Source organism: Pistacia vera, unplaced genomic scaffold (assembly GCF_008641045.1).
Source record: "Pistacia vera cultivar Batoury unplaced genomic scaffold, PisVer_v2 Contig155, whole genome shotgun sequence".
Classification (NCBI taxonomy): domain Eukaryota; kingdom Viridiplantae; phylum Streptophyta; class Magnoliopsida; order Sapindales; family Anacardiaceae; genus Pistacia; species Pistacia vera.
In genome coordinates this window covers 1,599,637-1,626,147 of record NW_022195630.1, presented here as the reverse complement: position 1 = coordinate 1,626,147, position 26,511 = coordinate 1,599,637, and the positions used below count along the sequence as shown (strand labels likewise).

General features: G+C 36.6%; 4 protein-coding genes across 7 annotated transcripts; 1 reads left to right on the top strand and 3 right to left on the bottom strand.

Annotated features, from left to right (window-relative positions):
• Positions 1-4,350: 4,350 nt before the first annotated feature.
• On the bottom strand, positions 4,351-7,156 carry LOC116124745. The gene is made up of 9 exons (XM_031410478.1): positions 6,786-7,156; positions 6,186-6,269; positions 5,919-5,953; positions 5,662-5,773; positions 5,440-5,528; positions 5,141-5,252; positions 4,856-4,953; positions 4,734-4,782; positions 4,351-4,639 (listed from the first exon to the last, which is right to left on the bottom strand). Exons 1-9 carry the CDS (start codon positions 7,059-7,061, stop codon positions 4,562-4,564), a joined length of 933 nt encoding a protein of 310 aa, XP_031266338.1. The 5' UTR covers positions 7,062-7,156; the 3' UTR covers positions 4,351-4,561.
• Positions 7,157-7,517: 361 nt separating this feature from the next.
• On the bottom strand, positions 7,518-9,591 carry LOC116124752 (ABC transporter I family member 1). Of its 2 annotated transcripts, none has more exons than XM_031410486.1 (2): positions 9,397-9,591; positions 7,518-8,805 (listed from the first exon to the last, which is right to left on the bottom strand). In XM_031410486.1, exon 2 carries the CDS (start codon positions 8,628-8,630, stop codon positions 7,941-7,943), a length of 690 nt encoding a protein of 229 aa, XP_031266346.1. In that variant the 5' UTR covers positions 8,631-8,805; positions 9,397-9,591; the 3' UTR covers positions 7,518-7,940. The 2 variants fall into 2 exon arrangements, with proteins under 2 accessions (XP_031266346.1, XP_031266347.1); XM_031410487.1 differs by lacking the exon at positions 9,397-9,591 and adding an exon at positions 9,174-9,192.
• Positions 9,592-9,985: 394 nt separating this feature from the next.
• LOC116124754 (FIP1[V]-like protein) lies at positions 9,986-20,104 on the bottom strand. Of its 3 annotated transcripts, none has more exons than XM_031410489.1 (10): positions 19,192-20,104; positions 16,959-17,206; positions 16,273-16,399; positions 16,129-16,197; positions 15,818-15,958; positions 15,443-15,544; positions 14,991-15,334; positions 12,913-14,593; positions 10,576-11,162; positions 9,986-10,503 (listed from the first exon to the last, which is right to left on the bottom strand). In XM_031410489.1, exons 1-9 carry the CDS (start codon positions 19,996-19,998, stop codon positions 10,593-10,595), a joined length of 4,089 nt encoding a protein of 1,362 aa, XP_031266349.1. In that variant the 5' UTR covers positions 19,999-20,104; the 3' UTR covers positions 9,986-10,503; positions 10,576-10,592. The 3 variants fall into 3 exon arrangements, with proteins under 3 accessions (XP_031266349.1, XP_031266350.1, XP_031266348.1); XM_031410490.1 differs by having other exon boundaries at positions 9,986-10,239; XM_031410488.1 differs by having other exon boundaries at positions 9,986-11,162.
• A 756-nt stretch (positions 20,105-20,860) lies between these two features.
• On the top strand, positions 20,861-24,141 carry LOC116124748 (trafficking protein particle complex subunit 5). The gene is made up of 8 exons (XM_031410482.1): positions 20,861-21,025; positions 21,364-21,452; positions 21,682-21,745; positions 22,605-22,682; positions 22,880-22,956; positions 23,069-23,135; positions 23,218-23,325; positions 23,877-24,141. Exons 1-8 carry the CDS (start codon positions 20,954-20,956, stop codon positions 23,904-23,906), a joined length of 585 nt encoding a protein of 194 aa, XP_031266342.1. The 5' UTR covers positions 20,861-20,953; the 3' UTR covers positions 23,907-24,141.
• Positions 24,142-26,511: the final 2,370 nt, after the last annotated feature.

The following is a 26,511-nucleotide window of genomic DNA, read 5'->3' as shown; positions in this document are numbered from 1 at the left end:
TGTTGTTCTGTGTGGAAGCTAAGAATGGTATGTTGTGTTGGTGATGGTGGGTAAACCTTGCCTGTGCAAATCACTGGCTTCATGACAAATCAAGGGAAAGGACAATGACCCTTCGAGAGCAAAGCCTCATTCTTAAACTAATGAGTTTGTGGGTAGTAAATTGTCGTCAAGGCAAACTTCGGGTGGGAAGACGATGTAGTTCGGCCATTTGGAAACCCCAAAGGCAAAAGCCTCTGTGAGTTGGTCGATGTATTTATGCTTGGTGGAACTTGGTTCTGGTTTGTTATTCCCAATTTACCCTTGTGCTGTTTCTATTGTGTTATTACCAATTTACCCTGGGTCGATCCAAGTATCTAGTCACCTACTAGTTACATACATTCTTACCATCTTCCTACTGTTTGCACGGGTTCCAAAGATCAACCGGGAGTTCCACCTATGGATTCCAAAGATGAATCAGTGATTCCAGTTTTGAATTCTATGGGTCAATCAGAGCTTACAACCCTTTGTGAAGCTTTCTTCCATAGAGAGAGCTCATCTAAATGGTATCTACTTTCGAACCAAATAAATTTTCACTTTGAAAAATGTTTGGGGAGCGGTTTCTTTAAAGAATTTTCAGTAATTATTTATACTACATTTTGAAGTCCAGATTGTTAGTACATTGAGGTTTTTAATAGTTCAGAATTGAGAATTTCGGCCATGTGTTTAATATTTCTACCGTTCTTGGAGTGCAGAAATGGGATGCTGTGGTTCTTGTTTGTTTAGCTTTGTATGTCTGGGCGATCTTTGGTTAGCATAAAGGAAGTGTGAAGATGTCATCGTCTGCAATTTGGTTTTCGACTTAGCTTGTTTTGGTTCAAGGGGAAGAGGATGATTGAAGAAGCAGCTTGATGTTAAGTATGATGAGAATGAGAAGGCAACTTGGGATATACACTTGCATGTTGGTTAGAGGTAATTTTGTTTCTTCTTCTTCAAATTTGATCATAAATGAATGAAATTGTCTTATTTTTTCTGTTTGGTTTCAAGAACAGGATGAGGGAGTGGATCTGAAGCAACTCGGCTCAATCAACAGGATCAGAATCGAAGCAACTTGGTCTCAATCAACAAGATCAGAATCTGAAGCAACGTCTTCTTGTTCTTAAATGGCAAGTACCACTTCAATAGAACATGAATAGATTAAAGTATGGAGTGGTTAAACGGTATCCTCTTTCATATCGATAATAAACTTTTCTTAACAGCAATGGACTATACACTTGTCAGGATAAAGAGTCATGGCAAACGTCAATCTGGAACTATGAAATATATAAGTAGTAACTTGTCACAATGAGAGAAATCTAAAATGAAAATACGTTTGTATAGTGAAGGTGATTGGTTTAAGATGATAGGTTGATTGTAATAGTGAAGGTGACTTAGTATTAAGATGATAGTACGTAACGATCTTTTGCAATAGTGAAGAGTGATTCACATTAAGATGAAATAGTTGCAGGGGTGAACAACAAATGATTATGAACAATGGAAGAGAATGACTGATGTATTATTGTTCAAATGTGTATCACCAATCCTTTTGAGACGCTACAGGCGAATCCTACGTCGAATTATTGTATGATGTCTTATAACTTTTCTCTTGTTCTTCTTTCAGGTTTTTACAAACCTCTTTCAGTGGCAAGTCATTGGTTTCTTCATCATCTGTTAATGCCATTTGTGATTGCCTCATTCATACTGAGTTGTTCTTTATCCAAAAACCTAGTCCAGCTTGCACTTAAGGTGGACTCTTGGTGGCAATTCATTGATAGTTGATCCTTCTTTGTGTAGACACTTACCACATCTGTACTGACATCAAGATTACTGTCAATTTCCATATTTTTGTACATATTTGTAATGCAGAACACAATTAGGTCAGAGAATGAACTGAACCCTTCAATTTTTAGCTGTTCTTATCTACTTAAACCTATTTACTGTGTTGAGAGCCAATATGAGAATGCATTCACTAAGTGCTTTTAATGTATTCATGTGCACAACACATGGTTAATTCAGCCATCAAGTTGTTGAAACTACTGCATTCTCATGGTTGAAACGTTGGATTTTATTTCAGCAATTCAAGCGTCCTCTGAACTTGGAGAAATTTTAATCCCTTTCCAAGCTACACACAAACAAAAAAACAAAACCAAATTATAAACACAAAACATTGATAAAATGACAAGTAATTAGCTAGGGGAGCATATAAATGCAGGCTCAAATTCAGCTTGCCTAAAAATATTATGTTTTCCTCTAGGTTGGTGGGAAATATAGTGATTTATGGGGAAAAAAGAAAAGAAAAAACCCTATTTTTTCTTCTCTTTTTATCCTCTTCCATTGTCGGCAATTGCCGCTGACGTTGGAGAGTGCCGATGACAAAAAAACCAACAAACAAATCATAAATATTGCAAATAAACATTCCTCAATCGTCTTTTAACCCAACAAACACAAAAACCGAACAAATCAAACCCAATTAATCAATCAAAACTCAAAAAACCCTGGGGTGGGGAATTTTCAATCGCCGGTGATTGATGAGCAAATGGGGTTGAAAATGTTGGGGCTTTTGGAGAGGACGATCCAAGGAATTGATTGGTGGTGGCAAGAACAATTTTCGACACTAAAAACGACTGGAAACTGGCTTAGAAATTGAAAGGTCACGCGATGTACGACTAGCGATCGATGAGCAAGGGATAGTGATGGAGGTAAAGGTTTTGTAGAGTGGGTTGTGAGGAGTGTGATGCTGGTGTCCAAGGGAATTTTTGGCAAAAAAAAATTGATTGGAAATCTGGCTTGAAGAGTCAGCCGTGCGAATGAAGGTGATGGTGAGTGATGACCCAAATGGGGCCTACCTATCCAAGTCTGAATGAATGTTAATTGGCAACTAGAACCTTGGTATGTTTGAGAAAAAGATTCAACTTCTTATGTAATTGTAGTTTTGTTTGGTGCAACTTCTGTTAAATAGTTAATGTGTTGATTCTAGCCAGTGAGCATCTCATGTAATGCCAACAATTTTAAACCAACTTATCACTCTGCCACCCCCAAACAATTCCAACATATTTATCTCATCTCAAACAACTTATTGTAAAAGGACTAATTTCATAAACCACCCTTGGGTTTTCAAAGAATTGTGACGGACCACCATTAAAGTTTAGAAAATAAGTCAAAAAGCACTCTTGTGGCTGATGCTGCTTCACTTTTCCTAACAAAAAGAATAGCTTTATATATGCGGTGAATTATACTTAACAATGAGAATGTTTAGAGCTGAGTTTACTGGCATAGAATTNAGGTCATAACACACACCTGAGGTTGTTTTAAGTATGGGCAAACCTTAGGTGGTTTTAAAGGATTTATCCCTTTCTTTGTTCTAACTTCTAAAGAAATATTTGAGGTCAATGGTAACCAGTATTAACATGGATTAGTAGCAACAACCACTGGGTGGCCGAGCAGTCAATTAGGACTCTTAGACGTATTACTCAAAAGGTTTTAAATTCAATCCACCTCAGTTACTAATAGAGGTGACTACTAGAGGTAAACAAGTATTCAAGAGTACTTGATAACAAAGAAGTATTACGATGCACTAATAACAGTAAACAACAATAAACAGTTGGAAAGACACAAAAACAATTGGTTTATTACTGTTCAATATGGTATTCTCATCCTCTATTTAGTCCCATTTGTGAGTATTGACATTCTTGTATCACAATGACATCTACAATGCTCTAATGCCTTTATCTTTAGGGATAGTCAGTTTACACACTCTATCCAAAGATATACTTTGGCTTCCTCCTAGGTTGGCTCCTGCTGGTGGTCTTTCTATGTAAGCAGTTTATGAAGGCACTTATGAACATCAAGATCATTGTCAATTTCTAGTAAAACTCTGTTTTCCTACCATGTTTATACATATTTTGCAATGCAGAACAATTTAGATCATGAGAATGAACTGAATGTATGTGGAGTGAGGGCAATAGGGTCATTTCCCTTGAGGGTGTTTTGGTCATTGTAAAGTGATATGCAGAAATACAAATCATAATCTTGAGTTGCAATTGAAAATTTTTGTGTAACCATATTCCTCTTACTCTTGCTCTTTATCCTTGTGTAAATCATGATTACATGAGGCTCTGAGATGATTGCTCTAACTCTAAGCAAGCTTCATCTTATACAAACCCTACTAAAATCCTATGCTTGAAGGTGCAAAACAACAATGTCTATAGCATTCTGCATCGGAGAATATTGTAGTTGTACATTGGTTGCATGTTCAACCGACCAATTGTAACGTGTGTGAATGCCACATGTGTTGATTCGGCATGCTGCAACGGATGTACGGAAGAGAGTGCAATAGAATTTGCACTGTCTATAGCATGAAAACAGACTGATGACAACCAAACTGTGACTGTCAACAAAGAAGGCATATGAATGTAGAATAAATATTTGCCTATATCATAAAAGAGGCAAAGGCAAAATACAACGAATCAATAAATAAAAAGATGTTGGAAGCAACTGCAACAAGGCTTTGAAGATCTGTGGTTGTTTGATTCTTTCCTACAGAAATTTACATGGCCTCCCTACCCCTCTGTTGGATTACCGTTCTGTACACGACTTCCCCAGCTGAGGTAACAAAATAGGTCACCTGCCATAGAAACATGCCTCAGTCAGTGTTTTAATAGACATCGGAACCTAATCGATTGCACAAAAATTTGAAAATTTTGAAAGTAAATACGCACAATCTCAAGGGAGCTGACTCTGTGGAGAAGAAACCCATCAACCATTCCTCTGAGGAACCAAGAAACAAATTATGAGTGAAAACGAGTATCATAGAATGAAGCATTCATTACAGAAAACTGACCTTCCATTCACAGATTCAATGAGATCCGGATTCTCTATATAAGCTACACTATCCTGACGGGCAAATTCAGCGCAACCATGCTTGCTTAGATATGCATTCTGACAAGCAAAAACAACAGTTAGGAGTTGTATGCAAGAAATGGAAGAAATATAACTCCCGTTTGATGAGGTTTATCACCAGTTCACAAAGGTTTTAGTATGGCCTCAACAAGATTGTTTTACAAATTCTAAGAGATTCTTCAAATCTCGCCGAGGATGCTGAACACAAAGAAGCTTTACTTCTTACCACTCCAAGTTTCATGAAGATACGGTGTAGAGGCTCATAAATTTTCTTTGCTTTGATTTCCTCCTTATTCTCTTCACAGATAACCAGTGGGTGAAATCCAACTACTATGCACCTGGATTTACAAAGACGACAAAAAGCCGGTCAATAATTAGCATGTGTATAGCGGCATTTGATAACACAAAGCAAACATAGACTACTGCATTATGAGTTAAGGAAAGTTTAGAGATAAGTTCATAAGATCACGTATTCTCGATTAGAATAAATTTATGAACTGCCAATAGGATTCAGACTGCATTTACCAGTGACCATTGGTTGCTTCCAGTGTCCTTGTCAGCGAGCTTAACTGATTATCCCCAGTGCCATTCGAAAATCTTGATAGCATAGTCTCCTTAAAGTTTCATAACATGCAGCAATGAGAGGAAACAAGAATGAAGATTCAGACAAAACAAAACAAAGAAGAATATGTTGACAACAAATTTCAACAGATTTATAATGTGTTAATCCAATAAACAAAAATCAACCTGTAATGAACCAGTATCCACGCCGACAATTTCTAACGTTTCACCATGAGGTAGTTTGATCTGCTCCCGGAAGCAACCAACTTCCTTCTCCTCTGAAACTCTAGTAGTGTACCTGCAAGCATTAACGATTGGAGGGAAAATATTCTTAGCCATAGAAAAGTGTTACAATCTCATACATTGTAACGACAAATAATAACATTTTTATCCAACGTGAATGTACCCAAGTCAGAGATCTGATTGCAAAGAGAATAGTATACCATGGAACTCTCAGAGATGGGAAGAGCTGGGTAGCCTGCAAAAGATACATGTAGGGTTGTTGCTAGCTGTTGAAACAAATTAAGCAGGGAACAAACCACTGCCATGATTTTGGCCCTTGGTGAACCAACGCATAACTTCCCATACATAAAACATACACATATACTTTTTTATATGCATAAAGAGTAGCACATTATGCAGTATGCAATTTTATTGTTTTCAACATAAATTGGGGTCTGAAAAGATGATGAAAAGAGATGAGATCTTACATTTTGTTTGAGTGGATCATCTTCCCCAAGCTCACTAGTGTTGATTACGAATCTTACTTTGTAAGATTTCGCCACAAGATCCATCTTCATCAACAAAAAGAACACCAATAAAGGAAGTATAAAATATGCAAACTTATGGCAATTTGAAGTCATGAATTTTATATGAAGAACACAAACTTAGGAAGTAATGCAGATTTTTTGACCAGTAATGTATCAATTAATCTTATCGGTATAACATAAGAAGGTTTTACACATTGCAAATTGGAAATGAATTCAACACCTAAACCATCAATCTAAAATTACAACCAAAGCACAATTATAATACAATTATAGCCATTCATAAGAATGAATAACAAGTCCATAAACCAAAAATTAGAGAATTTCTTAGCACATTCAATACATAGCAACCACAGAAGCCTTACCCTCCAATAATAATCAAAGAGATTAAAAACCCTTAGAAATAGCCTCTACTCAGTTGAAAATTGAAAAAGACCAAAACTTTAAGCAAAAACAGACCAAATAACACATACCCAGGAACAAAAACCAAACCAACAACAAAAGCAGAAAGCAGAAGTCAATGGAGAAGTTGAAAAAACCAACCTTTTTGAGCAAAAGGGTCTGCAGTTGAAGTGGTCTAAAGCCTCCAGAAACACTGATAAAGTAAAACTGATCCCTTTCCCTGTAAATTGAGGTTTGAGGGTGACCCATGTTGAGGGCAATGTAGAGAGCAGAGAAGAGACAAAGTTGTGTGGCCAAAGTGCAAAGCCAGATTGGTTTTCTCTCCATTTTTACAGGGCTTTCCTTTGTTCTGAGACTGGTTGTTGTTTGTTGTAGTTTCAGACTTTTCAGTCTGTAACTGTTAGATCCGAAATCCATGAAGTCCCTTGAGTTGACAGATAAAGCTTGTGCATCATTGTCAGGTCCATGTGACACATGGGGACACCGGACACTTACTAAGATAGAGACGAAAGTAAAAGATAGGAATCTTATAAAAATCTTTTAGCAGACCACTTACGGTACCCAACTTTATTATTGATCCAACGGTTTAAATGATAAGGATATTATCTTTGTAAATATAATATAATTCAATTTTAAATTGTTATCATAGTATTTCTCACTCAATCTGTCATTTTCATATACCATTATTGAGTTAAGATTATAGTGGGGGTAGAGTCGGAATTATTGTATTACTCAGCAGCTTCCTTCGTTATTTTGCTAATATGAACTTTGATTAAACAAGTTCAATAAAGAATTATGACAGACTAGGAAAAATGAAATCTTATTGTGTAATGAAAGAGATATAAGATAAGGAATCTTCCTCAAGTTGTCCTTTTGTTTTTTTGTCATAATCAATGAAACCACCACAAATTGTCATATCATATCGGATATAGCAATTTCTAATATAACAAATTTATTAATGTAATCGATGATCAAACACACACATAATGTTTGAATGATGCCAAGTCTTTGTGAGAGAAACACAAAAACTGCATAATTTTCACCTTCATTTCTGTTTTAAGTTCCAATCTTCCCACTCAAACAAAGAATTTGAAAACAAGAACACAATTCAAGTGGTTACAACTGAATAATCTCTTTCAGAAAACGTCCATTTCAATTCTACTGCTTGAAGAGCCTCTTCAGTAATTCTGGCTTTTGAATCAAATGCGGCACAGACCAGTTGAACTATAACTCGGGGTTCGTCCATAATTTTGATAAGACTCCATTGTCTGCAATGATATTGTTTCTTCTCCAGGTTTATGAAATGTCTGCACGATCTAGCATATCGACCAAAGTCATCCGCCTAGGGAACCTGGCAGGAAGCCTCAAATTCATGGCATCCTCAATCTGAATAGGTAAATGTGTTGCAACAATCACAATGCCGCCCTTCTTCCTGTGCTCTGCAATGATATACTCGAGCAGCCTCACCCCTTCCGCATCCAAGGCAACTGAAGGCTCATCAAGCAACCATATTGGACGATCAATTGCAAGCAACCTTGCAAGCTGCAGCCTTTTTCTTTGCCCCATTGAAAGCATTCTCGCTTTATCTTTTGCCAATCTTCCAAGCCCCATCAGCTCCAAAGCAGGCAGAGAGTTCCCATGTTTGCCTTCAAGAACTTCGAACCACTGAACATTTTCAAGGACTGTGAACTTCTCCTTCACAGCATCTTTAAGTGACATCCAGTTGAGCTGAAGCTTGTACTGCTGAAAGATTCCAGATTTTGTGATGTCGTGACCGTTCCAAAGAATCTCGCCAGCTGAAGGTTTAGAGAATCCAGCCAACATCCGAAGGAATGTGGTCTTTCCTGAGCCATTGCTGCCTGTCAGCAGAAGCGCTCCGCCATCATGAACAGAAACGTTCACATGACGCAGGATTTGTTGAGCATTTCGCATACAAGAAACATTGTTGAGGAGCAGCCGAGGAAGTGGGGGTTTCCTTAGAGACATTGAAGGCTTTGAAACTGATACTTGATGTAAAGTTTTTCGAAATTTCACAGACAATTATGATGGTTGAGAATCTAAAGGCAAATATCATAATCCTGACCAATCCACAAACCCAAGTCTCACTTGATAACAGTTTGAAGAAGACTAAGAACAACAGCTACCCATATAATTCCTCGCACTGAAACAAAAAGTAAGAAAACTTGTGTGGATGAATGGAGCAAGAATCTTTGGTACAACGGATACAACGTCAGTGATACAACAAATCAATGAAATTAAAACCCCACCAAAGAGAGACAAGGGACTACTGTACATAAGCTCAAATTCTGATCACTAATCTTATAGACAAACTTTGAAGGAGCAAGCCATTATCACCTACAGATAAAAAGTGAAATCTAACAATCCAAACGATACCCAGAAAAGAAATTTTCAAAAAAAAAAAAAAAAAAAAATCAGCATATTGACATCATTCGTTTAGACATTTCGTCAAACACGTAGAGTTCAATTATATAAAGGTTGGAAAGGGCAAATGTCATGTTATTGACTTACATAACAAAGGGATGGGATTGAAAGAAAATTCAATAAGCGAAATGGGGTTGAATGATATATTCTGAAAGGTGATTAAATTAAACAAATGGAAACTACAAAACGCACATAATTAGATAGAGAGTAAAAGGGAGGGTTGAATGATATATTCTGAAAGGTGATTAAATTAAACAAATGGAAACTACAAAACGCACATAATTAGATAGAGAGTAAAAGGGAGTCTTACGTTTGGAGTTTTCAGTTCTCTTGAAACTCTATTATTGCGACCAGACACTTCAATTTTTACATATCATTATGTATTAATACAATAATACTCCCAATTCCTGAACTCCCGTTTGGTTAATAATTTATAGTTATTCTTGTTCTGGTTAATACAAGAGCTTCGGAAATTTATCCTCTCATAGGAACTCCGATAAAACTTGCAAGCAACATCAAATGGTAGTAAACCACCTCTGTGTGACCGGATAAGCCGAGAGAAACTCTTAAATGTCGGATAAAAAGATAGAAACTTTCGAATGTATTATTTAAAGGTTCTTAAATTCAACATTTCTCGATTACTAATAGAGATTTCTCGGTTACTAATAAAGATGATCACGATAGGATTTAAAACTGACCGAATACCCCCCTAACAAAAAAAAAAAAATTCAAATGGCAGCCATCAAATGCATATTCTTGAAGCCAATGCTTCTTCAAAATGCAATATTGAAAAGAGTATCTCAAAAAGGAAATTTTTTGAATAAATTGCGAGGTCAATAATTGTATTTTATTTCTATTCCTTTAATCATGTTACTATAACTCAAATTAACTTGATCTCATGATACAAAATCAACTACTAAAATTACCATTCTTGTGTTTCTGACTTCTCCAAAAAAGAAAACAAAAACAAAAATTGAAAGTGTAACATAGTAATTTCTAGTCAAGCTACAGAAATACAGATAGAGGTCTAAATCTATTTTGATGATGTTACACCTCTATGCATTGCCTGAGAGTTTCCTCTTCTGCTTCAAATCTCACAACTGGAAGTTGCCGGCCGCCGGCTTCAAACTCATAATAGTACCTCAGCTCTGTCCTGTTGGAATTTTGCAGGTTCAGTTAATGACTGAGCCTCCAGAAACCCAGATTGAATCTGAGCAATACAATTCAAATTGACTCTAAATGCAATTTTGTGCCACCATTAGTGACCAGTTCAGTGTTACATTCCCTAGTGTATATACACAATATAAAAAGTATACGGTCGCAGGCATTGTTACAAGAATATAAATCTATAGCTGAGGTACATGGCGATCCCAAGAACCCAGAGATTCCATTTTATGATATTAAGGTGCGATTGGACCTTCAGGGTTAAATAACAAGAAATCAGGATTCCCCTTCATAATCAGGAAAGCAACAAAGCCAGATAACATACATTTCTTGCTTTCACAGTTAGCTGCTGATCCACCTTCGTTTGCGAGCTGGGCGCTCTGGTTTAATTTCTGAATCACCGGGAGTCTGAATCTCAGGTTTGGCAGAAGGTAGTGCCTCACTCTCCATCTTCTTTATTGCCACGGCATCCTTCTCACTTGGCATTGGGAGTTTGAATCGCTCACTTCGCTTCTTCAGCTTTTCAACTGTGTCAAGGTGCCGATCATCCAATGGTTTTGTGTCGACATCCTTGGTCTCTGGATCAGCAATATCTTTTTTATCAGCCAAGGAATGTTGCTTATTGACAGGCTCAACCGCTGTAGCAGATTCCTCAGTACGTTTGCTGGTTTCTAAAGATACACCATTTTTATTCCTATCGATGCCATTAAACTTCAAGGAAGCTGATGACTTGCTGTTGATATTGAAATCCCTCTCTTTATGGCTTGTCCAACGTTCCAATTTCGAGCGCCCTCTCCTTGAATCTTGCTGTTCATCGTCCGAGGAAGCTTCTTCCTTCTGTTTTCTGGAGGAGTTGCGGTGCACCGGTCTCTCATTCTCACCATTTCCTCGCTCAAAGGCACCCTTCAAACCCTAAACAGAATTACAAGCAATCATGAACAGACAAGAACTCTAAGAGTGAAATTTCCAGCATAAATGATTTAAGGGTTCAATCAAAGAACCACCTACATTAAGCAAGTCACAGAGAAGCAACTTACCATGGTTGTCGAAACTGTCAAAAGAAGATTATAGAAAAATAATTTCCTAGAGGGAAACCCTAGTCTTCAGCTACATGTAAAATCAAAAGCCAGGGGAAAAAAGCCCATCGGAAAGCAAATTCCACACCAAAAAATAACAGTTCTTATAATGAATCATCTGAAATAGTATTTTCTAAACTGAGATTGGTTGAAAATATGTTATCTGAGATCAACCTCGTGTAGCTAATGCATGAGGCTTATCTTTGTTCAAGTTAAAAAAAAAAAAAAAAAACACGATGTTATCTTAGCCGACAGAATGCCAAAGCATATCCAAACATAACCTAAAAATTGCCTCCTAAGCTAGCAGGCATCAAAGAGGTTCTCTATTACCATCATTTATGAGGTATCATAAATAGATACATGAGAATATCAACCACATTACACTAACAAATCTGCTTTTACAGAAATAAGAAGTATCTCACACCAAACAAATGAGAATATAATAGTGGGAGATCAAAAATGAGTTTTCTAACATGTGGATAAAAGGCTAACGACTAGTTGTTGGCTTTAAGTTTTGCATTTTGTGAAGCCAACAACTTTGATCTGCACTTTAAAGCTTCAAGATGTCCACAACATATATATATATATATATATATATAGCTAGCCAAGTCATACCATAGAGAAACCCTAATAGTAACCCACAAAAGGATATAAAATACATAAAACAACAAAATAAAGCAAGAATCATAAGTAGCCCCTATATCTACACCTATCAATGTGATAAGATACCTATGTCTACATCGGATATTAGTACTTATATTAGTAGATATGATATGATATGATATAATATTAAACGTAAATAACCACGGTATGCTGCCACAAACAATAACCATAATAATAAAAATCAATAGCCACATAAATATTACCTAAGAAATCAAGCATACTCCTTACCAAGTAAGAACTCCTTAAAGAACTTTCTCTGCATATCACTTCTAATCTTTCCTCTTTATAGCCATTTTAAAATACCAATAATAGTATTCATTTCTTTCCATTCATCTAGCATATTACATCATACAGCTACTTATCTTCCTTTTTTTTCTCTCTCCTAATCAACAAGTGTTAAGCCATGCGCTCAAATGCTAAACAGAAGCTTAGCTCAAACTAGCCTATTCTCGACAAGGATTTCATAGTATTGGCAAAATAATAGAGTAACCAAAGAGCCATATTCAATATTGCCTAAGCAGTTACCAAGTAAAAAATTTAAAAGCGTAAACCTACTAAAACCAGGCCTGTCAACTTAGCCTTGAAGAACCATAGAAATTGACTTCAAGAAGTGCTCAATATATAATATAATATTATGGAGACACAAAGCTATATGTTAGTTTTTCACATTTATCCCGATCGTTTGATCTGTGAATGCTGGCTGCCTCACTGAAAATTAGTGCATCCCAACAAAACGTTGATGGACAAGGAATATGAACAACATTTCTTGGTTTCCACAAGGTTTCAATAGTATCAAAATTTCAGTTTGAAAAATCTTTCTTTTCCATTTATTTATTTATATTAGCTCATTTTTCTAATTCAACTTCTGTGAGTAGATTTCCCATCTCTATAAAACTTTATACTCTAGTGTCTATGGAACATACCATCTCACTACTATGACCACTTTGGTCTTCTTGATTTCTCCTGGAAGCAATGGAACTGTTGTGATCCCCGCCTTCAGATTCCTTATTTTTCCTCGTGTTTTCTTTATGTTTTTTCTCAGTCACCCTTGAGTTATCAGAAGCATTAAAAGCACGATCATTACGAGGAGTTGATCTTTCTTGTCTCGATTTTCTCTCCTCATTATTATATTGATTTCCTCGCACATAAACATCCTCACGTCCTCGATGGTTCGAAAAACTTTCATCCTCTATTCGCTCCCTTCTCTTCAGTTCACTCTGACGGGTGGAGTCTTTGAGTTGGTACTCTTTATCAGAACCCTTATAGTCATCCTTTATCCTAGCATGACCAGCCCATGATTTGTCTTCGGAACCACGCCCAGTCCTTACAGTACCCCGTCCATCTTCTCTTTTGCTATTTGGTAGAATTTCTTCATGGGGTTTTAGCCTATGCCATTCTTCCCTTTCTCTCTCCCTCTGCCTCTCCCCCCTTTCTCTCTGCAACCAGACCTCATCTTTGTGTCTAACAGGATGGTGATCATCAAAATTCTCTCTAATTCGTTGTTGGTCATCTCTCTTCCGCAGCTCCAAAACATCATCCCTTTCTCGCTTTCGACGACTAGTTGAATCTCGGGGACCATGCAAGATATCATCTCTGTCAGCATAGTCCCTCCTTGAATATTCATCATCTTTTCTTCTCTTGCTAATGTAATCATCCACCATTTCATTTTTACCTTTCAAATTATCATCTCTTTCCCTGTGTCGCGAGCTAGGATCCTTGTCATAATGAACCCTATAGCTGCCATTATCCAATTGTTTTCTTGAATACAAATGTTCATCTTTGTCGCTTCTCTCGCTTTCCCGAGCCTTACCCCTATGCCTTGGTCCCATGTCATCACCATGCTCACGCTCCCTCTTCCTTGAGTCTTCAATTCTGTTTTTTCTGCTATAAGGATCCTCATCTCTCCTTTGCCAAACTGCATCAGGATTTTCCCGCTCCTTTCGTCGATCAAAACCCTCAGGTTTCATATGCACATGATGAACCATGCTGGGATCCAATTCTCTATTAGGATAAGAACCCTCCCTTCCCTTCGCAGCCATGCGATTTCTTCCAAAGTCTTGTCTCCCATCCCGATCTTTTCTTCGGAAGCTCTGTTCATTTTCCTCAAGGTGTTTTTTTACACTCCCTGTGCGTGTAGAACGACTATCTTGCATAACTTCCTCCTCAGCACCATCACGCCACTTCTTATAATCTCGGCTGCTGCCAGATCTTGCTTTACTATTTTCGCTACTCCTTGCAGCCCTCGAATCCTCCTCATCAAATTCTAGATCTGGTTGTCCAACTTGAGAGCCTACTTTTTGTTTCTTCATAGAACGAACTGAATTCCCATCTTTACGGGTATCACTTGTGGTTATCGTATTTGTTTCCTCTTTATCCATCGCAGAGCTTCCATCACCGGGCCCAAGTTCATCAGGCACATCATCTTTATTCTCGACACTCAATTCCCTAGCATCCCTAGCCGCAACAGGAGAAGACGATGGACTATTCTTATCCTGCATGCTTTCAACTGATTCTTCATCTTGATTATCATCTAAATTCTTACTCTGTGGGCTTCGACTGGGAGTCAGATGAGGAGATCTGTCGCGTGCTCTTCCTTGTATCCGTCTGTACTCAACAAAAGCAAGTTAAATGGGTTCTTTCAGGTTTCAGTCAACAGCATATATAATAAATAAGAAAAAAAAATCAAGCCACAAAAATAGACACAATCATTTCACCATGTTCATCACAAATCTCCAACTGAGTTTACCCCTTAACTTTTGAACAACCCCCCGAAAAATAATATTCATAGACACACTGTCCAGTGCACAAAATGGTGCAACTGAAATAGAAAATTGAATTTAGAAGAAGAATGTCACCACAGTTAATGCTCTATTGATCTGGGCTGAGGCAGACTGCTACCATGACACCTTTTATTTGAATAAATGTAGCATAAACAAGTGCTGGACTAATCAAAATAATAGATATTACTGCAATGTTACATCCATCCAAGATTATTCTATACCTGTCCTCATGAGAAGTCCCAACATTTTCACCAGGATGCTTAGAGGTCTGGCCCCTAGAACCAGGATGATAATGATGTGCTGCTTCAGGGGGGAAGGGCAAAACCCCATCTCCTTCAGGCATATTATTTTGAACAGAATTCATAAATGGTGCCCTACGTCCAACCAGCTCCCTCTTTCGACTATCAAAAGCCCCCGGAAAACCATCAAAGTATTCCTTGTCCACTGGTCCCATCTCATCTTCAGCTGTAAGTTTTCCTCCTCTAAGATCCTCTCTTGGGAGATCATTGTCTTGGTCACCATTACCTACAGATGACTCATCATCTACAGAGTCCTGGCAAACAATCTGTTTATACAAACACTTTCAATTAATTTAACATTGCATATGCAGCATATAAACATTCACTCAAAGTGATCAAGATCAGTGCAATTTAATGGAAGATACAAAACTAACCTCAATGATTGCATCTGAATCACGGATACGAGGTGGACGAGTGTCAATAGAGGGGAGACGTTCACCATAACCACCTTCCACCTGTATTGCTCTCCCAGTTGGCTGGAAGATAATAAATAAAACCATTTAGCCTGGTTACTGGTATGGAAAATAAACATAACCATCTAGGGCACAAAACATGTTTGTAACTCTCCAACAATAACACACGTGTAAGAAACTCCATTCACAGATTTACTTTAAATTTTTCAACAAAAAGGAAATCAAGAAATTCATTCATAACCAAAATATAAATTCAATAAGCAGTTATATCACATAAAAGATGAATTTTCTTTTATTAAACATGTAAGAAAATAAGAACTAGAAGCTGAGGCATACTATTGGAGGTCGCACACGAGCAGGTCCTTTCGCTAAATCACTTTGTCCAACATCTGATTTTCCAACATTTGCATTATCAGCTGCAACATCTAGAATACCAGTTGCTGCTGCTAATTCTGGGGGCAAATCGGGATCGTACTCCTAAAATGAAAACCACAACAGAATTAATAATATTCCTTCCCTCCAAGTGCAAACTCAGAAGCATTATCATCTATCTGTCTATTTCTATATTCATACACACGAAAGGAAGACAGAGATATACATAACAACTACAAATTTTCCAGAGACACATATGCTATGCACCTCATTACCTGATCTGTTCGTCCACTTTCATAAACACGAATTTTGCTTTGCATGGTAGTCTCTAGGCGGTGTTGTTCCTGCAGAATATTGAAACAGGGACTTCTTAGTCTTGCTTTACCAAGTAGAAGATATGATTAAAGGTCAGTAGTTACCAGCTGTTTGCAATAATCCTTCCAGCTCTCCTCAGTCAACCCAAAATTGAAGAAGTCTGATACATCAACACCAGGGTATTTCCATGGTTTCTCTTCAAAACCATCAATGTCAACATCAAATATAGTCCTGAAAATAACAAGGAAGACAAACTCCCTTAATGAGACAACAAAAAAATCAAATCGGATAATTTTACAAATCATACTGGTGTATTTAACAGATACTATGTTCAGCATAAGCACTAAAAATAAGACAATAGACATACTGCAAGAAGCAATTTGCTCCTTTTTTCTCAGTGCATCGTTAAAATCAGATTGTATTCACATAAAATTTAATAAAGTGACTCCACTATAGACACTAGACTTCATGGATACTTAACTAGAGGAGAAAGTATAACTATGATCATACATAAAACTAAGTAAAGATGGCCTAGGATAGCAACTAAGTAAAAGATCAAAAGAGAAGAAAAAAAAAAAGGACAGCCCCTTCCTAATTGCAGCAGAGTGAAAATCAACTTCTTGACGAAACAAGAAACTAAGAGAGTTGTATCAATAAAAATGAGTTGTACAAAACGAACAAGCAATCCACTAAACTTGAACGACATGCTTGATGAAACAAGAAAAAGCTGTATATAATGTAATATCAAAATCTAGGATTCAACCAGAATTTGCGGCTAATAAAAAATTACTTGTGAGAAGGAAGTGTGAATTCCAGTCCAACTCCGAAACCACGTCCTGCCATATTGTTACCAGGACCAGGCATTCCAGGAAAACCTCTCTGCATGGGAGGAGCATTTTTCAATCCAGTTGGTCGCCAGTCCCCTCTACCACGACCAGCAGTTGGACCCATGTTGACAAGAGGACGAACTTGACCTGGGGCTCCACCAGGACCAACAGTTGTTGGTCCAGGTATTGGGGCTGCACCAGGTCTAACATACTGCATGCAGCAGAAAATCAATCATATTAGCAAGAATAACATGAGAACAAGAAGTTGCGTAAAGCCAAATATTATAATAAAAAACAAATTATAATTTGGTTAAATTCAGCTTTTCACTAGTAAATACTAAACACTCAAGATGAAAACACTCATAAACCCAAAAGATTGAAGGGAAGAAAGAATTTGCTTTCAACAAAAATAAAAATTCTGAACATTGCATGATATCACATAACACTATAAAGAACATAAAAATAGCCAAAGATAAGCATGCCAACATATAGAGAAAACTATCAATCAGATGACAAACTGCTGAAGGTCGCTGGAAACTAACAAAAAGCTCAGAATTATCCTAAGACGCGTGGTTAAGAGTCTGTAACCAGGTGCTCAAAGTTGAAAAGATCCAAGGTTCAATCACTTAAGGTGATAGGCGCCAAAAAGGCATACAGTAGAATACATGGTCATACTAATCTAGTCATATTATGCCACATGATTAAGTAGACAAAGGTAATGAATAATCAACAAATTCAAAACAATCTTATCAGAAAAGGCCAAGGTGACTGCCAAAGATATTATACATCTCCAACAGAGAGATTGATTTCAAAGATGTGGCTCACTGCAAATAAATCTGAATGATTTTATTATTTCTCAGACATTGAATATAAGCTAGAGTTGACTGGAACTGTACTGTTAACAAATAAAGCAAGGATAGGATAAGAAACAGACTGTTGTTTATGCTAGTATAAAGCATACAATACACTTTCATCTTAAAGGGTGCACTAATTAAAGTTCTTTTGACCTTAAATAATAGCCTGCCACTAAAGGCTATTCATCTACATAGTCTCATGTGAGTGTTGGGAGTATAATGTAGAGTACAATAGGCTGAGAATGCTTTAATATCAAAAGTAAAAATCTGAATTTGTCCTTGGTCAAAAACTAAATGAAGCAAATATTCACAAATAGCATCTCTGACTTCAGTTGTCCCTTCTCAACCACTATACCCAAAAATCACCACTGTAAAGATATACACAATAGACCATGCTTAATGATTAAATCATATGAATGTTACAATAGCATGAACAAACCCTAAGAGTTTGTCATGCAATATCAAAGGCATACAAATGATGCTTTAAGTAGCAGTTCTGCCCCTCATCAACTTTATTATTCTCATTATTATCACTATGACCAGCTGCGTCTCTCAAACTTTGTCTACTAAGGCGCACTAATGTGTCTATAAGGCAAGATTATTGATTGTAGCACATGGTATGGAAGTAAACCAGCACACCATAAAAATGGCTTACATCAAAGATGATACAAAACACTTAGGACTGCCGTCATGAAGTAAACATTTGAAAGTTTGTTATTGCCGAAAAAATTTGATGTGATATAACTACCATCCAAGTTCCACTCAAATATTGAAAGTTTCTTAGCACCGATGATAAGATCAATGAACAGCTTGACAAAACTGCTATTTAAGTACAAGTTTAACTTGCTTAACACTTATCACACACTTAAAACTATTTTCCTTCTTTTGGATGGGCACTCCCAAATAAGCATCTTGAATGCTGAAGATAGTACGTACAGCATCATCAAACAGTTAATTATAATAGTCATGTTAAAACGTATCTGACAGTGTATAACAAGCGAAACTAGTTGGCTTCGAGAACCTCCGAACAGAAGAAAATATACCCACATTTTCATCCCTTTTACATCTGCCACGGCTTAAACATGCCCTATCTCATTCCACATCAGTCATAAATATGAAACAAAAAAAGTTCAAATCTCATCAACAAATATAAAAGAGAAAATAACATATTCACTTCATTGGCATATAAAGAAGATTTACAATCTTAGAATCTACAATCCAATTCACTCTCATCATCACCATCAAACAAAGGGTTATATCACATAACCCCACTTAAAAATAAATACAAACACATCTACATATATGTATACACAAAAGAACACTAACTAACTAACAAACTAACCTTAAACTGAGAATGATATGGATTATGATACCCATAATGATTGCTATACCCAATCTTTGCTGCGGCTGCCGCCACACCTCCCGCCGGACCACCATTCACCCGATCTCCACCCTCCTTCTTATCCACTCCTCCCTCCCCAGCACTACCCGCCGCAGCCGCTTCATCTCCTCCTGCTCCTGCTCCTCCCCAATCTTCCTCCTCCTTCAACAAACCCTGATTATTCGCGTCCACGTCATCAACTATCACCAGTGGGTCTCCATCCTCGTCGTCGTCGTCATCGTCATCACCACCACCTTCATCAATCACCATAGGCCGGTGATTCTCATCATTCAACACTATCTGCAAATCATCCTCACTGTCACTATCCCAATCTTCTTCTTCCTCTCCCGCCGCTACGTCGCCGTTTCCCTTCCCGCTCTTGCTCTCGTTCTTCTCCGCCTTCACAACCACCTCGCTCCCAATCCCGGGGATCACCGACACGTCATCGTTCAAAACCTCGTTATTAACCTCCTCGATATCGAATTTCACATCTTTCTCCGCCAATTCACCGCCTTTACCAACACCGTCCACATCCCTCGCGCGTGCCGGCGCGTGCAATTCAGACAGCTGCGGCCGTGACGCAGATAAATCATTAGGAGTGGAATTAGGATAAGATTTGACTGGGGTAGGATCGGATTTGAGGTTGAGGTCGATTTGATGGGGGAGAGAGCAGGGTGCGGGCGCAGGTGAGTTACTATAGGGCTGCGGAACAGAGAAATTCTGGAGAACGTCAGTGTAGAGATCTCCGAACTCGTCGTCGTCTTCCATAGAATATAAAAGAGAGAGAAAGAGGAAGAAAGAGAGTTGAGTTAAAGGAAAAGAGAGAACAGAGAAGGGTTTTGAGGTTTGGTTCAATTTTTGTGCTCGTATGCGAGAGGAGCTTTATTGTGTACTGCGTTGTATATTATATTTTTTTTTTTTTTTTTTTTATCGTATAAATTAATATGAACGCTGGGATATTTAAGCCCTGTAAGTTTAGCTTTATGACAAATGACCTCCCATGAGTTTTCTAAATAGGACCTTATGCAACATTTGTTAATGTTAGGTATTATTATGTTAACTTGTCAATATATACACTCAAACAATTGTGAATGGTGGTGGAAATGTGTTGTTCAGGCAATCAAGCTTGTAGAAACAAAACTCAAACATCTCTATGTAAACATAACGCAATACAGAATCCAGAATTAACAGTAAAGTAAAACAAATATGGTTATTACTTGATGCCTGAACATTTAACTAGATATCATTACCGTTTAATGCCATAATGTCTAGTTAGAAATGGTTGTCATTTAAGGCTCTTGTATTTGACTATACAAGTTATCACGTTACCCTCGCGATTAACCATATTTGTTAACCGTATGAGACCTTAAAGCCATTAAGTCAATTTATTGGTGTTTTAATTTCAATGTTTTTACATTTGATTTGGGTTTAAAATTTTTTTTTTTTTTTTATATCCATTAATTATTAAAAAGACAATAATACCCTTTTGAACATTAATTTTAACGATGGGGTTAAAGATCCTTTTTTCTAAAACATGTAGGGCTCGTTGTTACACCAAAATCTTGGAGGTTAATAAAAGGGTGGACCCGGTTCGTGAAGACAGTACAAACTAAACCCGACCCGACTCGGTTCTACAAAATTTTCTTTCCTCGATTGGATTCGCATACTCCGAGAAAGTGAACGAGAAACTGGGAGAAAACGAAAGAAAATCACAGAGGCAAACATGATCGGAGTAGGAAAGATCAAGCAGTACTCTAACGTTCTCGACAAACCTCTCAGCAAAGGCAAGCAAGAGGTACCACTCTTTCTCACTCTTAGAATTTCTTTTCCACTTCAAACTCTGTTTGGCTGCCGATAAATTCTGCAGGAAAAATAACAAGTTGGGTACTTTACCTCGGGATTTTGATTCCTCTGTTACTTTACTATTAAAAATTGATATTCAGATCTTAGCAGCATTTCACATTGTTTTATGGAAATATTTACTTTGATCTTCTGGTACTTCGATCTTTGATTTTGTTGTATTTGAATTGATGATTAGGCAAATTAAGGGTAATATTTGCAAATGATTTTAAATTTTGGGGCTGAAGTATGAATATTTTTTGAAAATTTGTTTAATTTTATTATGATTGTCAGGTAAGTTTGAGTGCATTTGCATTTTTGTTCTCGGAGCTTGTTCAGTACAATCAAACTCAGGTTGACAATATTGCGGAGTTAGAGCGAAGGTAATTGTTAATCTTGTTTGAAAAATTAGCCTCCATATTTATATTGTACTTGTTTAGTGTTTGTATATTGTATATTTTTCAATGACATGAAATCTTGGATTTTTTCTCAAATAATGGATTGTTATGTTTGACTCAATATGTGCAATGCCAAGTTGAGTCATTCATCATTATTTGTGTACTGTTTTAGTTGTTGTGGTTATCCATTAATTATTATGGTTCGACGGCACAGGTTGGAGGATGCAGGTTATGCTGTCGGAGCTCGAGTTCTAGAACTTCTTTGCCACAGGGATAAGGTATGATGTAACATTACATTTCTGTTGAATATCTATGTGATTGTTAGCGTTATATATTTGCTGTTGCATGATATTGATTTGCCTAAATGAGCTATATAAGTGGCAATGATAAAGTTAGTTTATCGATGGACCTTTTTATTTCTGTCATTGACAGTAAGTTGGTAATGGAATCCATTGATAGTATCATGAGCATGTAGGACTGACTTTCATCACATACTATGATTGGAAAGCTTGTTCATGAATGAAGTTTGAATTACTGGTATTAAACAACAAATAGGCATTCTTATTGTGTTTGCAACTATTGTTACATTTTTAATGCATTATATGTTTAAACTCGTTGAATGTTTCTGCTGCTAAGGTATTAACATTTATTTTAGTTGTGATATTGTGCGGCCTTGTGTACTATGAATTTTCTGAGGTTAAATTACCTTGAGTCCTAGTCTTGTTTCTTGGTTTTATTTGTTTGGGCTCCAATTACTAGTGCATGAAGATATGCTTTTCTTGTGTGGTATCTATAGATTTTCTTGTAGGGAGTTGGCAAGGAACTTTAAGAACCCGATTCCAAGGAAATATCAATCTGTCTGCTGTAACTTATGAGTTGCATTGGCTGCCAGCTTTCTTTGTATTGAGAAATTCTGCTATGCACAATTTCTGTGATTATCCATTGAACATTTGAAACCTCACATGATATCTTAGCTCAAACTAGAAGCCTAGTGGTGTTGTCTCATGGAAGTTTGTTCTGTTTATGCTTGGCAGTGTGTGTGCTTATTTGCGGTTATACATTATAGTAATTCATGGCATAAGTGAAATTGTTGTAGGTACTGTTTGCTTAAATATTTATTCATATTTTATGCCACAGGGAAATAGAAGGGAGACTCGGTTGTTGGGTATTTTGTCTTTCGTGCACAGCACTGTTTGGAAGGTTTTATTTGGAAAGGTAAGCAATTTTACTTGGCCATATGTGTTTGTCGGCTGTAATAGCTGAGAGTTCAGCAATTTCTCTCTTTGTGTCAGTTAAGGAAATTTATTTCTTTATCCCTCTTCTGATCTGTGATTTCTCCATGTTCTCTTACAAGCTCAATATTGTTCATCCTAGTCTTTACCTAACGGACTCTTATTCTTTGACCTTAATAGGTGGCTGACTCACTTGAGAAAGGTACTGAACATGAAGATGAATATATGATCAGTGAGAAAGAGCTTCTTGTAAACAGGTTTTGATATGCTTATTGCTTTCACTCATTATGCAACTATTCCAACTCACTGTATCCTGTCTCCTGTCAAGTCAAACTGATGATCCTTTATTCCAAACTTTTTTGTGTTCAGATTTATTTCAATCCCAAAAGATATGGGGACATTTAATTGCGGAGCATTTGTTGCTGGAATAGTAAGGGTAAGATGCACATTGATCTTGTTTATATTGACTGGTCAGCTGGTAGATAAAATTGTGATGGACATATATTTTCTCTTTAAAGGGTGTTTTGGATAGTGCTGGCTTCCCTGCCGTTGTAACAGCACACTTTGTACCAGTGGAGGGACAGCAAAGGCCTCGGACAACCATTTTAATAAAGTTCGCTGAAGAGGTACTTTTGACATTTAACCCTTTCATTATTGCAAATTGCATCTTGATCTTAGATTCACCATCTGCCAAAGGGATTACTCATTCCCTAGGATTCATGAGCTAAATGATTGAGGTTATTATCAATGATGCATGGTCCGTAAATTGGAGCCAATCTAAGCCTTGATTTAATAACTTATAATTTCTATGAATCCTTGAAGATACTTTACCTAGTTAATTAAGCAAAATTTTCATCATATCTTCATAATGATTGAACAATTATTAGTATAATAAATCACAATTTTGGATGCTTATTCAACTGGTTTTAACGAGAAACATTAAATCATTACTTCCATTTTCCTCTAAGAGGTGTTTTTTGCACGCCTACATGTTCATAACAACCCATAAAGGACTCCTCAATCCAGATGAAACCTTCATCTTCTATAAGAAGTTCCACTGAGCCTCGGCTTGTAACTTGTGCTGCCATTGCACATTTTCCCTCTAATATGTTGAGACTTATTTAAACATGTGACCTATTTTTTCCCATCACCCTGTATTTTTCCTTCCTCAAAACAGGTACTACGAAGAGAAGCAAGGTTAGGTTGATGTCGATACAAAGATTACCCAGTGTGATCCTTTTCAATGTTTTACTCCAAGATGCCAAGGGATGCTTAATATTGTTTTCCTGCTTTCTCATAACAATCGGGAGTTGTATCAGGCAATTGGACAAACCTATCTTTGATTAGCTGAATTTTGTGCTATACTTGAATTAGCATGGTGATTATACTTGGATTGATGTAAAGTAAAATGTTATTGTCATTACATTTAATTTTGGTGTTCATATTAACTCAAATGGATTGTTCAATCTGAGATAATCTTGATATATGAATTTGCAGTTGGGGATGACTTGCACATAGAGATGGAACAAATGGGTCGGGTTAGGTAGGTCAACCCTAACCCAGCCCGCATTAGATAAGACGGGCCAGGTTGAATCCAATCCGCATGTAACCCTCGGATAGGCCGGGTTGCTATTTGTTTACGTTGGCCCAAGAAAAATAAAAATTAATTATTTTTTTCAAGTTTTTCCCATTTTTTTAATTTTTTTAATTAAACTATTATGATTGAACTCTTACAAATAATTTTACATAATAATATTAAACTATACTTCTAAATCATAAATATTAAAATGTATAAAGGTTCGTAATATTTGACGCATTGTTATTATTATTTTTTATGGTACGTAAAATATAAAAAAAATAAATATTAAAGTATTATTCTTAAATTTCCATGTTTTGTACAAAATATAATTCATTCTTATGCTAACGTTTCATCAATTGAATGAATAAGTCTAATTTTTCTTATATTACAATTTTATTATATTAAAATTAAATTAATATTTGAAATGTTAATTAAAAAAAATTAATTTAATTGAATTATTAATATTTGAAAAGGTAACTAAAAACAATTACATTTATTCATTTATAAATCGTTAATTATTTATTTGAAAAGTTCACTAAATAAAACAAAAAAAAAAAAAAAATCAAAAAATAGGGTTAACCCGGCCCAACCCGCAGTCTAACCCGACGGGGTTAGGGTTGGCGGGCCAGGTTGGGCCAGCCATTACCCCAAAAATGGCAGGCCTTTGTTAGTGGGCGAGTTAGTACCAACCCGCCAAAAGAAGTAACCCGCCGCAGGCCAAGCGGGTTACTTTTCCACCTCTACTTGCACATCAAAAACAGTATCTGAAGATAGTATAAACTCGCCGATTATCATCTTTTTATGATAAACATGAAACATCGTTGCATAAAAGAAAAAAATTATGTATTCTTCTCCATTTTTTTCAGTTTTAACAAAATGAAAATGATGAGTGAACAAATATAACTTATTTTTCAAGATAAAGCAAAGAATGAGAACAAAAACAATAGTAAATACTAAATATTCCCTCCCGATGCTTCGATCAATCGATCGAATCAACAAGTAGCTAGTGTTACAACTTTAGAAGCATAAATCTGGGGCGTTCTCGCTGTTTTGATCATTAATTTGAATGAATATGCAACACAATAAATTCATTCTCATGTGTCGACTCTGTAAAATACCAATTGAGAATGAAAAAATTGCCCTGAATAGCTTCAACTGGACAGAGTAAAAGATTGTACAATAAGTCTTCTTCATAGAGGATGCTCTCACACTATGCATAAAATGCCTATTCATCCTTGATTCAAAGCTATCCGAAAGCACAACATAAAATAGCATCACTCTAGTTCACGATGGTTTTAAAGTTCATGGAAGGATGGCAGGCGGATTTGGGAGCGGAAGAAAATAAATGGGAGATAATTAGAAGAATAAAAGCAGGGGAAAATTAGATAAAAATGGGAGAGAAAGGTATAGAATGCATCGAAGTTATATGTTCTAGGCAACAATTAGGTTTTCCTGCATCTCTTACAGCACATTCTTTCTTAAATATATTGAAAAGATCTAACAGAATTCATAAAGGAGTTCTCCAACAAATCACTTTCTGGCAAGATTACATAGTACCAAGATCAGATTTAAATGAACTAGACACAGTTTCTTACTAGCTGATTCTTTAATTCTTAATTATTTCAATAATGTATATCTAGAAAAGCCACAAATCATGAAAATGAGCAATAAAGCATCAAGATATGTTTATCATTAATAATCTCTTCTGTATTAATACAAACTATAAAGATAAATTAACAAAATGAATAAGATACACGATTCACGAAGATGCCACAAGGTAAGAACCTGAGTAAAAGATATACAGTTAACCAAGAATCTAAAGACCAGAAGAAATTGATCCTTAACAGTTAATCAAGACTAAAATCTTAGACATTTCTACCAAACGCCTGATTCAGTTGCCTAATGCTTGCTTGACAGACAAAATATAGCAAAAAGGAAATTACTAATGAGGTAACTGATCAGAACATGCCTAAAACTTTCGCCATAGGAAACAAAATCTCAGTACAAGAAGCAGAGAAAATGAAACAACAATCCACATGAAATAAAAATAAAAATAATAACATCTGCTTTCAATCAGATAAAGCTATAGCATACCTTGAGCCTTTGCTCAGAAACTACTGAAGCTGGCTTTCTCTTGCAGCTTTGTTCTTCAACTATATAGCAAAGTGCTCAGGTCCTTTCACAGAACTGAATGTGGCCAACCAGCCATAACATAAAGAGGCTGTTAAATATA

Bases quoted from the DNA above. Each gene is read 5' to 3' on its own strand.
- LOC116124745 (XM_031410478.1), bottom strand. From the start codon at position 7,061: ATGGATTTCGGATCTAACAGTTACAGACTGAAAAGTCTGAAACTACAA. The intron at 6,270-6,785 runs GTTGGTTTTTTC...TTGTTGATGAAG, and splicing joins AGACCCTTTTGCTCAAAAAG to ATGGATCTTGTGGCGAAATC. The intron at 5,253-5,439 runs GTAAATGCAGTC...TTGTAAATCCAG, and splicing joins GAAGCAACCAATGGTCACTG to GTGCATAGTAGTTGGATTTC.
- LOC116124752 (XM_031410486.1), bottom strand. From the start codon at position 8,630: ATGTCTCTAAGGAAACCCCCACTTCCTCGGCTGCTCCTCAACAATGTT.
- LOC116124754 (XM_031410488.1), bottom strand. From the start codon at position 19,998: ATGGAAGACGACGACGAGTTCGGAGATCTCTACACTGACGTTCTCCAG. The intron at 16,198-16,272 runs GTAACTACTGAC...AATATTCTGCAG, and splicing joins AGGATTATTGCAAACAGCTG to GAACAACACCGCCTAGAGAC. The intron at 11,163-12,912 runs GTATGTTCCATA...AATTCTGTTTAG, and splicing joins GTGGTCATAGTAGTGAGATG to GGTTTGAAGGGTGCCTTTGA.
- LOC116124748 (XM_031410482.1), top strand. From the start codon at position 20,954: ATGATCGGAGTAGGAAAGATCAAGCAGTACTCTAACGTTCTCGACAAA. The intron at 21,746-22,604 runs GTATGATGTAAC...TTTATGCCACAG, and splicing joins TTCTTTGCCACAGGGATAAG to GGAAATAGAAGGGAGACTCG. The intron at 23,326-23,876 runs GTACTTTTGACA...TCCTCAAAACAG, and splicing joins TAATAAAGTTCGCTGAAGAG to GTACTACGAAGAGAAGCAAG.